Here is a 17988-nt window from a genome sequence, read left to right on the forward strand (position 1 = left end):
TGTTGATGGAGTCTTTCATTCCTTTCTAAATTTATAGCCTTTTTAAAATTTAATGCCTATACATTTTTGGCTTTAGTTAAAATTTGCTCTTTTATCTCCACCATGTGTAAAGATATTTTTCTTATCCAGCCCACAATTTTACCTAATGATTCCAGAGGAGATAATTCCTGTAGCTTTAGTTCTTTCACTATTCTGATTAATTTTCAGATTGCATAACCTTAAAATAGTACAAAACATACTTTTGCTTCTCATACACTTCATTTTTTTTTTTTTAAACATTACTTTGAAATTGGTGGATGAAAAGCTTGACATGAGCCGGCAGTGCACACTTGCAGCCCAGAAGGCCAACTGCATCCTGGGCTGCATCAACAGGACAGTGGCCAGCAGGGTGAGGGAGGTGATTGTGCCCCTCTGCTCTGCCCTTGTGAGGCCCCACTTGGAGTGTTGCGCCCAGGTCTGGGGCCCTCAGCACAAAAAGGATGTGGAGCTGTTAGAATGAGTCCATGGGAGGGCCACAAAGATGATCAGAGGGCTGGAGCACCTCTCCTATGAAGAAAGGTTGAGAGAACTGGGGCTGTTCAGCCTGAAGAAGAGAAGGCTCCCAGGAGACCTTATTGCAGATTTTCAGTATTTAAAGAGGTCTTACAAAAAGGATGCAGGGTGATTTTCACTTGAGAAGATAATGATAGGACCAGGAATAGTGGTTTTAAACTAAAAGAGGGGAGATTTAGATGAGAGAATAAGAGGAAATTCTTCACTAATAGGGCTGTGAGTCACTCGAACAGGTTGCCCAGAGAGGTTGTGGATGCTCCATCCCTGCAGGTGTTCAAGACCATGGGCAATCTGATCTAGTGGGTGGCATCCCTGCCCATGGCAGGGGGGGTGGAACTGTGCAGTCTTTAAGGTCCCTTCCAGCTCAAGCCGTTTTATGGTTCTATGATTCTATAAATTGTAATCTACTTTTAAGTGCCATGGGTGAAGTGCAATGTCATTATCTGGGCTTTAAAGTTTTTCTGTTTGTGTAGAGGAAATAACATTGTTCCATATTGAATATGGAGGTCTCTCTCATTTTGTTCTCTCTCTCTCTCTTTCCCCCCCAACTTCATTGCTCCTCTGCCTAGAGTATCTGTTTTTTCCTTTGTGTTTTCATATTGTCAGAGTGCCCTTCAGATTTCCTGCTATACCATGCCCTATTGATAATTTCTTTCTGCAAACTGCTTGTGCAGACTGTATTAAAAAGACATTTGTTAGTGCAGTGGCTGTTTATCTTTGCAACAGTTTCTTCAGTTGTCTTATTCAAAAGATATATGTGAGAAGCTGTGTTTTGTTGGCATTACACTTTATCCAGCTTTCAGGCATCTGATGTGCCTTTCAGACTTCTCTTATTTGGAGATGCTGTTAATTTAAGAGTGCTAAACCTTTTTGATATGCTTGATTTTATAATCAAACAGCTGTGTAACAGGTCCCGTGCATAGCAAAGGACAGACTTTTTTTTTTTTTTTTTTTTTTTTTTTTTTTTTTCCCCTGACGAAAAGCCTATTATTTCATGATTTTCAAAATGCTAATGTGTGTTGAAAATTAATAGATTATTCAAGCAGTAAGCTTCTTCAAGAAGCAAAACAGTTATAAACTTTCTTCTATCTTTAACTGTCTGAATTACCTGTGCTCCATGGCACCTCTGCCATGATGGGACCAATAACAGAGATTCTTTGTCTCAATTCTTCTGCTTTTGGAGACAGTCATATTTGTCTTGCTTCTTTAGTGGTATTCATTTGTAAGGACCTGCTGGTTTTTCATCTCCCCTTGTGTAGCAACGTGGGGCCTTCTGCCTTAATGAGAGGAAGAAGACAGAAAGAATCTGAGGGCAATGGGCCGCTATGTCAGCATGGGGTTTCCCCTTTCCTGCAGATACTGTCTTGCCGGAGAATTATCTTTTTTTGTACTTTGCAGTATTGACTCTCTCCCATTTCTCTTTTCTTTTTGTTTGGGAGCACAGAATGAGGTTTTATTTATGTAACCTCATGTCTGGATAGTCAGAAAATTTTATGTGGATGCAAAGACTTATTATCCATGTCTACTGAGCAGAATCCTATCTTTTTATGGTGATCAATGTCCAGGTCTCATTTAGCTTTGGGAGGTTGCTGATTTTTAGAACATGCATAGCAAATGTTATGGCATTTCTCATCAAGAATATGTTAGGTCAGGAGCAAGATGGAAAGAAATCACCTCTGTGAGATTATGGAGTAATCAAAATGTCAATCTGTATAGGTCCAGAAGCAATGCAGTATCTGAGAGGAGAGAATCTGGCATCTGTGTGATGGGGAGGGAAGTCCTGCATCGTAGCTATCAAGACATATAATGTACCGTTAAACCGTGTTGCTGGAACAAAGCCACCTGCCAAGTAGGAAAAGGAATTTCCTTCTGAACCCCGAAAGACCTGTTCTTGTTTTGTTGACTTTTTCAGTGCACAGGATGATATTGTTAGCTGGAGAATGATTACAGCTGAAATCAGGAGGAAAGGAAGCTGAAAAGGCATCATTATTCTTTACTTTTTCTGATAAGTTTCCCTCTTTGGGTGAGACTTGCAGATATAATTTTCATGCTAGTCAGAATGAGACCAGGAAATTCTCAGAATTTCTTGGAATGCATAATTTATAATAGTTTATTATTATTATTTTTATTGGGGAAAACCTATGTTTACAGTATTTGCAGACTCAGATCTTATGTTTCAAATTCATATTCCATTCCACTGAATCAAAAACCTATGTTTTAAAGCTCCTTGTTAACATAAATTAGATAGTTCCTTTCTGACATTGTAGCCTTGAGGTCCCTACAGCTATCAGCCTTTAAAGGCAGAAGAAAGATACCTGCTAGCAAAACAGAACCCAACACCATGGAATGAGCTTCCTGAGGCTTGGAAACTGTATGTGGTTACATGTTACAATGCTCTTAGTGAAGGGCTGCTACAGGGAAAAGAATAATCTTTGTGAGCAAAGAACTGCATTGAAAAGAACTGTGTGTTGTTTCAATCAATATTCTGCAAATGTTGACAGTAAATAGTGTATTATTATGAGCTACCTTTATATTCTGTCTTCTTTCTTTAATTTGTTCCTCTGGGATTTTCAGTGCTTTAAAAAATATCTCTGATATTATTCTTATATGAATACAATGACTAGTGATGTGTATTTAGTCTGTACTGTAAGTTACCTGTTAGGAAGGGGAAAATCATGTTTGGAAGGAGTTGTTCATAGCTCTTTATATTCCTAGTATATACTGAATAATTGTTCTGGTAAAAAATCTTTTGTACCAAAAAGAGATTTAATCTGAGAGCAAATAAAAAGTGCATGAAAAAGAAGTATGAAAATTAGGATGCTAATATAGACGTTGCTTGTGTGAGACTTATAAATTGTTTAATGAGTAAACTCACTCAAAGTTCATAGAATCATAGAATCATTCAGGTTGGAAAAGACCTCTAAGGATCATTAGCCTTTAACATAACACTGACAAGTCCACCACTAAACCATGCTACTAAGCTCTACATCTACACATTTCTTGAAGACCTCCAGGGATGGTGACTCAACCACTTCCCTGGGCAGCCTATTCCAATGCTGCACAACCCTTTCAGTGAAGAAATTTTCCCTAATATCCAACATAAACCTCGCTGGTGCACCTTGAGGCCATTTCCCCACATCTTATCACTTGGTGCATGGGAGAAGAGGCCAATCCCCACCTTGCTATAGCCTCCTTTAAAGTAATTGTAAAGTACAATTGTAAATTGTAAATTCTCCCCAAGCCTCCTTTTCTCTGAGCTAAACAACCCCAGTTCCCTCAATTGCTCCTCATAAGACTTGTTCTCTAGACCCTTAACCAGCTTCTCTGCAGAGCTTTCCTTCCCTCAGGTAGATCAACAGTTGTGCTTAACTAGGTGTCACCTGTAAAGTTAATGAGGGAAGGAAATTCTTCAGACTCCTAGTCAACATGAGCAATGGGATGGAGGAAAATGATTTGAAGAGCTCTGTCCCTTGCCAGTGACTGTAACTATCCTAGACCAGACCTTTAGATGGCAAAATTTATATGAATAACTTCAGTGTATTATGCTCAGCAAGAAGCTGAAAAGGAAATTTTAATACCTCCTTTGTAACTAAAATAATGAAAAGATTAAATATAATGGAAGAACTTCCATTCTAGTGAAAAAATACCCATTATTTTATCAACTTAATAGTGCTATTTCAATATATAATAGCTATATCGCTCCTAAAAATGATTTTTTTAATCTTAAAAATTCCCTGATGTTTCTGCCTATTCTGAGTATTGTGTCTCATGTCCTAGCTTTGGAGACAGTTTTAACATTTTTTGCTGGGTCCAATCCACTGAGATCAGGGTTTAGGTAAAGGCCAAATGAGTTACAGCGTAGTGTCTTATGAGAACCTGATCATTTACCAGATATGTGTCTGAGCTCTTGAACTTGCCTTGTTTCATTTTATAGTGGCCAAAGGACAAAATAAAAGTCCCAGCAAAGTTACAATAGTTGGGATCCGGTATGTGTTTTCTAAAACAAAGCTTAATTTGATGAGATCGTGAATTTTATAAATTATGGGGTGGCCTGCAGCTTGACTTTGCCTGCCCTCTCCAACACCTCTCCAGGCACAGAAACCAATCACACATTTTCCATGTTGTTAATGAGTTTTTTCCTACATCTGTTATCCGCCAGGCCTCTTTCTCTCCTTCTCTCCTTCTCTCCTTCTCTCTCTCTCTCTCTTTATTTCTTCTTCTTCTTCTTCTTTTTTAAACTCTAAGTAATGAAAATACTTTGTTTTTCATGACAAAGGTAATATTTTTTCTTTAAATGTTGCAGGTATGAATACTGATATCTCCTAATTCCTGAAATAAAACATAACAGAGCAACAATTTAAAAAGAAAAAAATGGCTTCTTTATGACTTCATCTCTAAGTATAGCTTACTAATTACTCTTTTCAATCTCCAAAGCTGGGGTGAATAGCATACAAAACTAAATTTTGAGTACGCAAGGCCAAAAGCATAATTACATGTGACAGTTTGTCAGTACATCACTTGGATTAATGAAAATTGTATATAAAAAAATCCTTTCTCTTCATTCTGTAGGAAAGTGTTCCCTCATCTTAGAAATGGTCAATGGTCTTCCACCAGTACTTCATTTTCTTTTATTGACCTTAAATTCATCCAGTTTGATAGTGAATCTTCATTCTTCAACATACATGCCCCAAACCTTTGAGAGTACAACGTTACATTAATGCAGTGCTTGGAGAATAACTTTCTCTATAGACAGTCACATCATGGAATCAAAGAATGGCTTCGGTTGGAAGGGACCTTAAGGACCACCCCCCCGGCCACGGACAGGGATGCCACCCACTAGATCAGGTTGCCCAAGGCCCCATCCAACCTGGCACTGAACACCTCCAGGGATGGGGCATCCACAGCTTCTCCAGGCATCCACAACTTCTCTGGGCACATCATTCAGTTCCTTCTCAGACCTGTCTTTCTGTTCAAGTTTTTGTCATCTCAGTGCCCCTAATTGCATCTTTAAGAGACCCTGGTTAGATAGAAAGTTAAAACATAAAGTTGTGGCTACTTCTTTAACTTTTGAGATTCTTGGAATTGTCTCACAAACTGTAAAAAATTGTGCCCCTCCACTCCACCTGTTTTATTTGCCATAAATTCAGTTAGCATCAAAGTTGGTTAAGCTAAAATCCCATAGTGAATGCCAAAGAGAAAAGCTGGCATTTAAAAGCCAGGCTTGCAGAATATGCTAAAGTATTATGAGTGCAGCCATGCTTAAAGAGTTGCTGATAAATTGCCTCCTTGTAGCAGATTCATTTTTCAGCATATCCTGCAGTATTGGAGAATAATATCTCTTAACAGGTTATCTACATAATCCATAGAGAGACTGGGTTTTGGAACTTGGACCACTACCAACCCTGGCTACTGCTGCCTATTTCAAATTTGTAGCTATCTGGCAGTCACCAACAGCTAAACTGTTTTGGCAGCATCTGCTCCTGAAATATATTTTCTCCTTCAGACTATCCACATATTTTGTATGCTGCCCCTGATAGTTTTCCAATTTTCTTTGCTGAAGCAGAGAATGGAGAGGAAGAAACAGTAGCTATGCTTTCTCAGTGTAACTTGTTAGACTCTCAAAGGGTGGTCTTGTATCTGTCCCATCACTGTGTCCCTGCTAGGTGGTCACAAGGCTCTGGGCTGGCCCTGGTCCCTGTCCCAGTCTCATCCCTACTCCCCCACTGGTTGCTGTAGGATAGTCCTTGGCTGGGGAGGGCACAGCCCTGCCAGCCCCATAGCCACCCTCTGCTCCTGACTCCCTCCTTATGGGGCAGTCAGCCCTTGTAGCATCATGACATGGGAGAAGAAAATGTATGGAGAAGAGTGTAGTTCTCCCAGGAAGAGCCAGATGAGCTTCGGGGCATTTTAAAGATTGGGGCAGTTTAAAGATGAAGTATTTTCTTTTAGCTTCACCCAGTGCAGCAGAGTCCTGGTCGATATATGCTGTTAACCATATCCTGAAGTCTTCTTGATAGAGATTTCCCCTGGCAGAAGCAGGCAAAGACTCTTGAGGAAAAGAAGCAATCACGTCCTGGAAGTATCTGAAAATTGTATTTTTCAAGGGAGTGCAATAACCCCACAAAGACTGATTTGATTAGAAAAACAAAACAAAGCAAGCAAGCAAACAAACAAACAAACAAAAAACCACAGCGTTATATTTTCCAAGCTATTTCTGAACTTAAAATTGTCTTAATTCTTCAAGTAGCAGAATATTGAAAAAATAGAGGAGAAAGGAGAAGACATCACTGCCACATGTTCTTGTGGAACATATCCACCTCCCAAGAACCAGCAGAAATGAATGAATTCAGCACACTGTTTAAGTCCTATATAAGGAACCATTTCTGTCTGGGACAAGCTCAGCACACTTTTCACGACATCTGTCTTAAGCATGCTCTTTATTTGCCTGGGGACTTGGCACACAGCAGGTGCTTCTCAACATGAGACCTGCCATTTGGCTTTGCCTCTTGCAGTGTCTGCCAGGTAGTGCCAGCACCACAGTCCTCTGGGGAATTCTGTACAGTCCTGTCTAATAAAAAATTAGGAAAGTCAAAGAGAAAATGAGGCTGGATTAAGTAATGCTTTCATTGCTAAATTTCCCTGACATCTTAATAGTGCATGCTTTTAAAGGGTTGAGAGGTTATTGGCTGATTTAGTTGAAGCTACATAAAGCAGTCATGGGGAAACGTCTGGAGCCTGTTTAGAGATGTGGAGTCTTCGATCCTTCCCTTGACAATTAGTATATCAGCTGACCATATTTCATTTGCTGTGGGTAGTCATAACAGTTCCCCCATGACGTGCTACCCCTGAGGACAAATCATGATGGAGGCTTGTGTCTCTGTGTAGGCACTTACATATCGTGAGGTTGATGGATGTATGCATACTGCTGCTTAGCCCACAGTCAGTGTTTAAGAGCTGAATGCTAAGATTTTGGTCAGCACAGTTAGTACCACACAACTACTGTCCAAAAGTGGATTTGATTAGATACTGACAAATACCAAATCTGGTGGAAGAATGTGTGTTAAATGTGATCAAATGCTGGTATAGGCTTGTCTTTTTTTTTTTTTTTTTTTTTTTTTTTCTCTTTTTTTTTTTTTTTTTTTTTCTTTTCCTGCTTCATTTTTGTTTTGTTTTCATAAAAAAACCCTCTGTTTTTCAATTTATTTCTACAATGTGCTTGTTTACAGCTATGATAAGAGTAATTAGTTCAGTACACATGCCTTGGTGTAAGGATAAATATTCTCTAATCAAGGAAGAGAGTGCTTCTGAAACTAGGCTTTAGACTATAACAATGTAGAAATGATAAATTAAAGTCTTACAGTTGTTTCTAGACTCCTGCATGATTAATTATATCTCTCATGTTCTTACTCAGGTCTTCTCCTCTAGGAAACTTTGCTTAAGTTTTTATTAACTTTGGTATAATCTCTTGTCTTTATAGTAATTTTGGTCTTTTGTTTATGAGGAAAGCTCATACAATGTTTTAGTGACTATTAGTTCAGGAAAGTACACTACTTTTTTTTTTTTTTTTTTTTTTTTTTTCTCTCTCTGAAGAGATTCTGCTTTAATGTTTTATATAGTGAAATTCTCAAAAAGTTATGTTCCAAACTGCTGATGTTCTTGCACGATATGTATGCTTCCATATTCACCTCTTCTCTTCTGACCCAATCCTTTCTGCATAAGTGAGAATCATTGCTTTCTGTTGTCATAGAAATAGCTCTTTTACTGATATTTGCATGCATGACTTAACATATGAAGCATTATATTTGCTGATGTTTAAAATGTATGTTTTTTTATTATTATAGGGAGCGTAAACTTAATGCGTTGTGTGTCATGATTAATCTTTTCAGTATGAGGCCAAATAATAGGCTCTAACCAAACCTAGTGATTATTTTAAATGTCCCAGCTAACTATCCCAGCTAACTAGGATGAGTGTGGTCTTTTTCTTCCTCAGGTTCCTGTAGGTACCTTTTGGTATCCTCTACTTCAGTGTATTTGGGATTGAAAGGTTGTTCATTGCTGAAAAATTGTTCCTAACAAAGTCATTTAAAATGGCATGTGTAAACACATTAGGAAGGTCTGAAAAGGCCGTGCTCACATGGTCAAGGTGCAGGTCTGGTGCTCAAGGGCAGGAACAGAGTTCTCTCTGTGGACTTCATCCCAAGTTCCCTGAAGACATTGGAAGTGATCATTTGCAGTTAATGGAAAACAGTAGCTTGTTGTAGACTCTTTTGCCACTGACTCTGAATAACATCTGAAGAGTTGTCAGTTCATCAGAAGGAATGGCTAGAGACTCCCACATTTATTCTTTTCCTCTCCAGCTCTCCTTGTGCTCTTCTGCATGTCCAGGAGGTTAGGGAGAGCCTACTTCTCCTTACACTGCTCAAATGAGTGTAGGAGATAGAACGTCATATCTCTGCTTACAGCTGTAGTGAAGTACAACTTTCCACCAAGCAAGTGTGGACTGTGCTTATGCTTGGGAGCAGTGGCACATCCACAGATTGTGGGGGCTTCTGCAATAGATGCTTTGGCTTGTATTCAGACTCTTGTGTTTTTTAATGTGTCGGTGGGATCCTTTTCCATCTGTTGACAGACAGCTGGAGCTTCATCTGTGGACACCATGGTTTGGCAGGACCTGCTCTGTCATCTGTGGCAGGGACAGACCTCCTACAACTCTGGTTCATCTTCTGGGTTACTATGGAGACAGAAACTGTAATTGCTTGAAAGATTAGCAATAGGAAAGTATGACTTTGACTGCAAGTAACGAGCTCAGAAAATGCACACTTCCTCAGAACAAACCTATACTCCTGTGGAGAGAGCCAAAATCTGTATATAAGGCTGTCACAGCAGTAGCCAAGTGGTTAAGAACACAATCTTCTGTTTGAAAGATTTCTTTTAATTAAAAAACAAAAACAAAAACAGAAACAAAAAAAAAACATGCCCAGCTGTAGCAAATGTGAGAATGAATGTGACCACAGGTGCAGTTACACAGGAGGCAGGTCATACTCTTCCTTTTATAATGTCAATTCTATATGGATCTTTCCACATGAATGTTACTTTATGAGTCTTTGAAGGAGTCCTCATCAAATACTTTCTACCAAGATTTTGGTTGGTTGGGTGCTTTCCCATTTTAAGTTATGGTGTCTCAGAAGGATGAAGGTGTTTCTGCAGAAGTACTGTTTTTAATTTTTTCTCATCCCTTGGAAGGAAAGTGAAACAGGAATGTTTATTTTTTGTGCGAAGGTCTATGTGTATGTACATATAAATTCACACATATGTAAATGCAATTTTTTCATGCCTCTTCTCATGATATATAAAATGCTAATGACTTTTGACTCTGAATCATGAGAGAAAAAAAATGGGCACAAGTGGTATCCTGCTTACCAGCTCCTCATCTGCACATAGTATAAATTTCAACCCATCTTCAGATCTTAAGAGCAGATCTATCCATAATGTGCTAACCAGCTGACCTAGTGATTAGCTCCTTGGTAATGTTGATGAATTGCTCACTAGAGAGAGACTGCACTCCATTCTAGTGCATAGGTATGATCAAAGTTCCCATCTGTTTCGATTGTGAAGATAACATTCAAAGTATAACCTGATCTCAGGTTTTGAAATATGTCACACTGATTACTTTCTCTTATTTACACAGTGTCATAATTGTCAGCCACTTGCAGGGCCGAAGAGCATCGAGAATGATGCTGCTAGTGTTTTTGAGCACTGCAGACTTGCTTTCATAATAGCTAGGGCTCTTTAGGCCTTCCTATATTTTGGCTGCAGAAAATCTGAAGCTGATGACCAAATCCTGCTGCAGTGTCTCTGCAGAAGAGTGAGAGGTGCAAAGATACTTGCGTTAGGCTTTCTGCTTTGGGATGATGTTCATTTTTGTAATCTGTGCTATTCTTTCATGATTTTTCCCCCAACTTTTCTTTCTAGAGCTTTCAGCCTTCAAGATTCTTTTATGCCCTAATTAGCTTTATTGTTTATCTTACTCTCATACTCTAATTAGGGTAATCACATCAGTTGAAGCTCTCCTGCTTTTTCTCTAATTATTTTTGTTTTGTCAAGCCTGGCTGTTTCCCGCTGCTTATTCTTGTCCATGTGTTTTTACTCTTTACAAATTGATGTTGTCATGTACTAATGGCTTTCATTTTATCTGAAGAACCTTCCCAATTTTACTATATTGGCCCTTCTTGGCAATCTGTGAAGCTCTGTAGTCCCATTTAAGTGTTGCAAGACACATACCAGTCAGCGGGGATAACAGATGCACAGAATAAAGAGAGGGTAATGTCTTTAACTAGCCTTCTGGAACACTACATGTTTGGTCATTTAAATCATCTTCCACCAAACCTTGGGCCTCTGCCTGGTTGCCATAGCTGTAGTTGCTTTGCCTTGCAGCTCTGTTTGCACAGTGGTCACTCATTCATGATAGTGATGTGGACTTACTGTGCACTCTGGGGTAAAGAGCAGAACATACCAACTCTGGTATGTCTCTGATGAAGCTGAACATATGCTCACTCAAGGATGTTTACACAAAGTACCAACTTTTAACTTGCCAGTGTTTCTGTGCTGCTCTGCTATCAGTACTTCAGCTCAGTATTGGGTAGCTACTGGATTAAAAGCAGTTTCAGAACTAGTTTTTCTGAATTCACATGTGACTACCATGCAAGAGTCTTTACTTAGAGGCAGCATGACCAGCTGTTCCACTCTCTGGTTCCCTTTTCATGCATGTGAGGAGTGGCGTGTGACGAGTCCCTGCCCTGCTCACCATGCAGACCTGGGCACTGCGGCAGGACATGGTGGGTTTGCGGTGGCAGCACGCTGTCATCAGCCCTCACTGGTGCTTGAGGATGGGGATTGTCTATCTATCTCTATAGATTTATATATATATATATACACACAGAAAGATAACACAAAGCAGTGTTTGTAACACACTAACAATTAAATGGAAGAAAATGCATGTTTTTGTAGGAAGTTTTCTGGTTACTGATCTTAGATTTTGCACCTGTCCTAGGAGGAAAAGAAGTAAAGTAAGTGTGGAAAGGTTAATGATATGCACAATGTAAGGTTAGATCAGAATAGCATACAATACAATACTTTTTGGAATCTTTTTCTTCTTTCCTTTTTTTTTTGTGTGTGTGTGTGTGTGCATGTATGAAACAAATGGCATCATTTTGTTTAACATCAGAAACAGCTAATCAGTCTTTGCATCACTTAAATTTCTGAATGTGCAAGCTCAAGGCCCACCATCAGAATTTTTTATTAAATATGTCACCTTAGGATGCAAATTCCAAATGTAGTGGAATGCTAGGATCAGCCAGAATCATATCAGTATTGCTTGTTCAGTACACACTTAAAGTCCTAATAGTGTTTTTATTCTCCTTATGGATCCCATTCTGTGAAAGCTCTAGGTAATCTTTTACATCTAAGGCTATGATAAGATTAAAATAGCACTTGCTTTAAAATATCAGAGTTTGTCCACTTAAACATTTTGTGTGAATGATGTTCTCCCATTTAAAAAAGGAAGTACTTCAATAGTTTCAAAGTATGCAATCGTCTCTTCACAGATGAAGTGTCAGTGCAATGTAGCACCTGAATTCTAATCTGTCCAGCATTTGACCTGGTGTACTGGATAATTCAGTCTCTCTAACATTTTGCTCTCTTTTGTTAAGACTGCAAATATGGTGCTTAAAGCAGAGTTTGAAGAAGTACTTTGGCCAGTCAAGGCTAAAATAACCATATCCATTTTCTAAACACCTAGCATGGCTTCTAAATTGCTAACACTACCTAACAAGAAAGCTGAAGCATTAACTAGAGTTTTTAATTTTACAAAGTCTGAATTTACAGAATCACAGAGTGGCTGAGGCTGTCAGGGCCCTCTGGAGGCCACCAGGCCCAAGCCCTGCTCCAGCACGGCCACCCAGCGCAGGCTGCCCAGGCCCATCTCCAGGCGGCTTTTGGAGATCCCCAAGGAGGAGACCCCACGGCCTCTCTGGGCAGCCTGTGCCAGGGCTCCTCACCCACACAGCATAGAAGTGCTGCCTGGGGCTCAGGGAGAGCCTCCTGGGGGGCTGTTTGTGCCCATTGCCTCCTGTCCTAGCACTGGGCACAACTAAAAAGATCTTGGCTCCATCTTCTTTGTACCTTCCCTCCAGGTGTTTATAGACACTGATGCGATTCCCCCGGGTCTCCTCTCCTCCAGCCTGAACAGTCACAGCTCTCTCAGGCTTCCTTCATAGGAGAGGGGCTCCAGGCTCTTGATAATTTTGGTGGCCCTATGCAGACTCATATAACTCTATAAACTGCAAGGAATTCCACTATCTTCCACTGTATTATAAGGTTAAACACACAGATCCTTATTTTTTGACTTCCTTTATATTTAAAGGGATGCATTTGAATATTTGTTTGTCTATGACTTTATAATTTTTTTCCCTCACAGTCCAGGAATAGTAAGACATTTTAGGTTTTCTTACAGTTGTGGCCATCAAATGTGGGTGTCTTCTGGAGTAATGAGATCTACATATTGACTGTATGTCTAGGAAATTTCTTTGGAGCATTCTGGTGATGAGTGCCTGAAGTTATGAAAGGAATGAGTTTGAGTGTATCTGAATAATGATTGTACTGATGAGAAACATCTCTGGAAGAGCCAGGTTTTGGAAAGTGCTCTAAATGGTTTAATCATTTCATCCTTCCCAGATGCCTGCTCCAAAGTTAGACCCCCTTGATTGTGTTTGATTCTCTTCAGCTGTCCCTTAAACTTTAGGATTTATATTTTAGCAAAAAAAGTAACAATGCTAAGCTGCAATATGGGAAGGCATAGCTTGATCTTGGTTAATTATCTGCAGCACCAGTACCAAGACTGGACAGAAACTGTTTGGAAGGGATTGTGCTGCAGGGATGATGTACTTCAGATAAAACTTTCTTCCCTGTGCAAAGGGGGGCATGGTTGCTGTAGAGTTTACTAGATTTCTGTTATCTATGTCCCAAAGGACACATGTGGAACAAAAATTATCCTTCTATTTTGTTTTCTGTGGTATACTTACATAAACTTACATGAATATATGTAATTATTTTCCTTTTTTTTATTTTTATTTTTATTTTTTACAGTGCAATTGTTCCACTATAAATGTAAGCACTGTGAAATGTAAGCATCCAAGTGTGGATTATTTGTATATTGCTCATCTGGCATTTGGAGGGAATTTGCATGACTATTTTAGACACCATTTTGAGGATGAGGTAAATTTCTCTTATTTTGCCACCCTGACTATAAGGGAGTAACTACCACAACTAGTTCAAACTTTGTGAAAACCATAAGTTAGGCAAACAGCATTCCTAAACAATATTAAACTAATTAGATGCTGTTGTACCAAAATATTCTGTAGAATTGCAGTGAATTGTTGCAATGCAAACTAACTGTTCTTTTTTCCCTCTCTCCAAAGGTATCACTTCAATTTTTCCAAATTATTTAGCTCAAGGTCAAGAAACACTTGCTTTACAGAGAAGACACCACTGCTGAAAGTCTCCTCAGAGGACAATGGGTGAGTTACTTTCATTTTACTCAAAATACATTTTTTTTTTTTTTTTTCTAAGTTCTCTTCTATTTAATTGTGCATGGTTCTGTCTTATATCCTGACAGCAAACCTGATGGGAAATAAAGTGAATGTCAGGGGTTGCAAGCAGAGAATTACTTTGGAGGAACTTGAGTGTAAAGAAGGGGCTATAAATGGGATAAGGAATGATGTGAGGTCTGAGGTCAGGGTGATTAGAAAGTCCTTAGGACAGGCAACTGCAGGTCATGTGCTCTCATTTACTTCATGTGGTGTTGCATCAGGTGCATTGCAAGGTACAGCAGAGCTATATGCCCGGTTCTGATGGGGATTTTACACACTAAATCCTGAAGCATGTCTGCCTGGTACTTCAAAATGCTGATTGTCTCAGGTACACCTGAAGCATCATGAGGTCTTTATCTTTGATCTGCTGTCTACCCAGCTGTATCACCAAGAGGAGCTCTGTACTGAATAAATCGATGTTTTTGTTTTTCCATTAAAATACATCATAATGAAGCTAAGAATATGTAAGGTCAGTTGTATATACTATCTGTTGAAATAAACTACTGTTTTGTTTTATTTTTTTTTTTATTTACTGAAAATGTGTGACAGGTTGCTGTGCATGGCTATTCACAATCCAGATTTTACCACAGATGATGATTCATGGGACAACAGCTCTGCAGAATTTGAGCAAAGGTTTCAACTGGGAAGTGAAATGACCAGTTTGTCTAGATCTGCTTCTTCTGAGAAATATGAAATCTTGGACAACCTTCATGCCAAGTTCAATTTATCAAAGATGAGGTCTGAATTCAAATCTTCAGTTACTTATTTTTTGCATTTTTTTTTTGTTAGTTTTAGTTTTTAAGTATAGCTGGCTAGGAAGTGTTTTATTTTCTGCAAATGAATAAAATAACACTCCATATTTAGGCCATATTTTGCTGTTGATAATTTTTAAATAAACCCTGATGACATTGATTACAGCCTAATAATCAATAGCCCCTTGTTCTTAGAAGCATTAATCACAGCACCTACTCTAAATCTGAAGTTAAATACTGTCTTTATTGCTTTTAACATTTTGAAAGCCATTTCATAAAAGCCTCTTAGTTGACTCCACAGTTTTATTTTTCAGTGTTCTTGCTTTTATGAGATATTTGTCTTTAATAAAAAAAAAAATATAAATATAAATATATAAATATATATATATTTGCCATCTTCTAGGTACTAACAATGATTTCTGGAGTCATGATAGTAGCTTTTCACAGATACACAATGCAAAATATAACCAAGCACTTTTCTGTCTTTAGGTACATTTATATATTTCACTCTTTGATTACTCTCTAAGTAATCTTTTACCTCATTTAGGCAAGGATGACCTTGAATCTTTTAATGTATTAAAATATATCAATATAATAATAATTTAAGTTCAAATTTTCTCAGGATATTTTCACCTGGGATTGTAGCTAACAAACCGTTTAATCTCAGATACTAATTCTCTCTGTCTTTTCTGGAGTTTCAGCACTTTTACCTACTTTTGGTTTGGACTCTGATAATAGTGCTACAGATTTGCATGTCCTCGTCTCTGTATTGATACATGGATCCTTTTTTGACAAGATATCCATGCCTCTTTTCCCAATCTGTATGTTGTCTTAGCTCATCACTTCACAATTGTTTTCCTTCTTTCATTGTGCATATGGTACTGCGTGGAGTGCCACTCTCCTGCACCACTGCTAAACAAATGGAGCAGGAGAATTTCAATGGCTGCAATTAGTGCAATATGAGCAGATGTGAAGAAGTTTGGCAGGCGTCTTTCTTCACGCTCGCAGTAGCTTTCCCTGGTATTTCATGGAACAAAGGCATTGAGCGGGAGAGTAGAATCAATTGTTTCCAGTATAGCATACGTTTATAATCTGGAGAGTGGTGTGTTTCTCTGGCAGAAGTTCCTGTGAAATATTTTCATTGCTATAGTGTTGGTTGTACATATGGGGCCAGCTCCTTGGCTGTCGTAAATCAGCATAACTCTGCTGAGATAATAAATGGAGCTAAACTGCCTGACACCACATGCAGATCAGACTAAAAATCATTTGGTTTAGAACAGGGGGTGAAATCCTTCATAGATTTATACTTCATGCATTTCCAACTGAAGTCAAATAGGATTGCGCCGGAGGCATATATCAGTGCAGAGTTTGGCATGCAGTTTGTGCTTGCATCACCGTGCCAGATTAGCACTCTGGAAAGAGACAGATTGCAAAACACGGACGAGTCAAAGGCTCATCGCTTCTCAACTGTAAGCTGTTAAAAGCACTGCTTCCTTAATACAAAATGCCATGAAAACAAACAGATGGGAGGAAAAGAGGCTTTTAAATTCTACACTTAATAAAATAACCATTTCCAAAAGCTTTTTTTTTTTTATTATATCTTGACAGCTCCTTGAGATGAGTTTCTGTTATTTGCAGACAAGTGTTTATAAATTTATGAAGCCTTAATTAATGCTTTTTGATTTCTCTTATGTCTTAAAAACTAGTTATTGCTGTTTCTTGTTTCAATAGTAATTTGAATGATTATTATTTGGAATGATAATTTGGAAGTGCAAACAGAAAATACCAAATACATTAAAATTAAACCAATCTGGACTGGGCTTTAGTAGTTCATAACATGATAAGTTCTCAAAAATACTGAAACAGCTGTGATGTGAAGATAGGGAGAATAGACAAGTAAGAGAGTGGCTACATGATGAAGCTGGCACTATTTTCCATAAATCATACAATACCAAAAGAATCATCAGCTGAAAGAATTATCATCTGTGGGGTGCTGATAGTGACTTTTGCTGTCATTTCTCTCTTTTCAAATCTTTATTATCCTCTCTCCCACCCCACCTTGTTTTTCATTAGAGCAGGGCTCTCTGGTGCTTCTGGAAGAAGCCACCTAGCTGGCTTCCCGTCTTCCTAGATTTCTCTGATGTTTCTCCTGTGCAAAGTTTGCATAAACTTGCTACCACTTCTTTTTAGTAGGATGTTGTAACCCCTTTGTACCAGTTTGACTATAGCAACATATTTTTATCAGCTACATTTTTTTTGAGAACTCTGAAGAAGAAGGAATCTTTAGGAAAAAAAAGTTTTTCAAAAAATGGGTCTCTGGCCACTCATATTACTTTCAGTCTCTGAACTTGATTTAGGGACTTATATCCACTGTGATTACAAATTATTTCTGACCCTCTCCAGATTACTCTAATATTTTGTTCTATAGCATCTGTCAACAGAGCTATTTATTGCACTGTTCCCTTCTCAGCTAATTATTCTAGTGACTTCAAATGTTTTTTTTTCTTGCTTGTCATCAGGCTTAAATCAAACCTTGCATTTGTCATTCTCTCAGAAAAGCAATGATATAGAGTTTACTTTTGAAAAAATGTGATGAGAACATCAATGGCTTCAATTAATGAAGAGATGTAATAAGGGCAAATAACAAAAAGAGTTCTGTAAATTAAGACATCTGTGTAACATTCTGATGGGCAACAAGAAAATAATTAAAGAGTTGCCTCTTTATAGAAGATAAAAGACCTGGTAATTTAACAGTGATAAATCTTAAGATTTATTACTTGAGAGCATAATTTTTCATCAGTTGAATTTAGAGTTATTCTTGCTTAACCCACTCAGTAGTAAGCTCTGACACTTCAGAAGATCTGATGCCATTGAATCTCCAGAACTGTGCATTCCCTCAAAAGGAACAGATGTGCTATGGAAAAAAAAATCTAGTTTTGCTAGATGGTTTATCTAGAGATGCTCACACAGTATATTTGATTTGAAGATATACTATTAAAACTGGGAGATTCTTAAAGCTTGCTCTTGTCTTCAAACTA

General features: G+C 38.4%; 1 protein-coding gene across 1 annotated transcript in view; it reads left to right on the forward strand.

Annotated features, from left to right (window-relative positions):
* OCA2 (OCA2 melanosomal transmembrane protein) overlaps positions 1-17988 on the forward strand; it is a 206399-nt gene that overhangs the window by 35599 nt on the left and 152812 nt on the right. The window contains exons 3-4 of the mRNA XM_035315178.1: positions 14028-14126; positions 14748-14936. Coding sequence (XP_035171069.1) covers positions 14028-14126; positions 14748-14936 — 288 coding nt within the window. The remainder of the gene's footprint in view (positions 1-14027; positions 14127-14747; positions 14937-17988) is intronic.

The sequence above is a fragment of the Oxyura jamaicensis genome, chromosome 1 (genome assembly GCF_011077185.1).
Source record: "Oxyura jamaicensis isolate SHBP4307 breed ruddy duck chromosome 1, BPBGC_Ojam_1.0, whole genome shotgun sequence".
Classification (NCBI taxonomy): Eukaryota; Metazoa; Chordata; class Aves; order Anseriformes; family Anatidae; genus Oxyura; species Oxyura jamaicensis.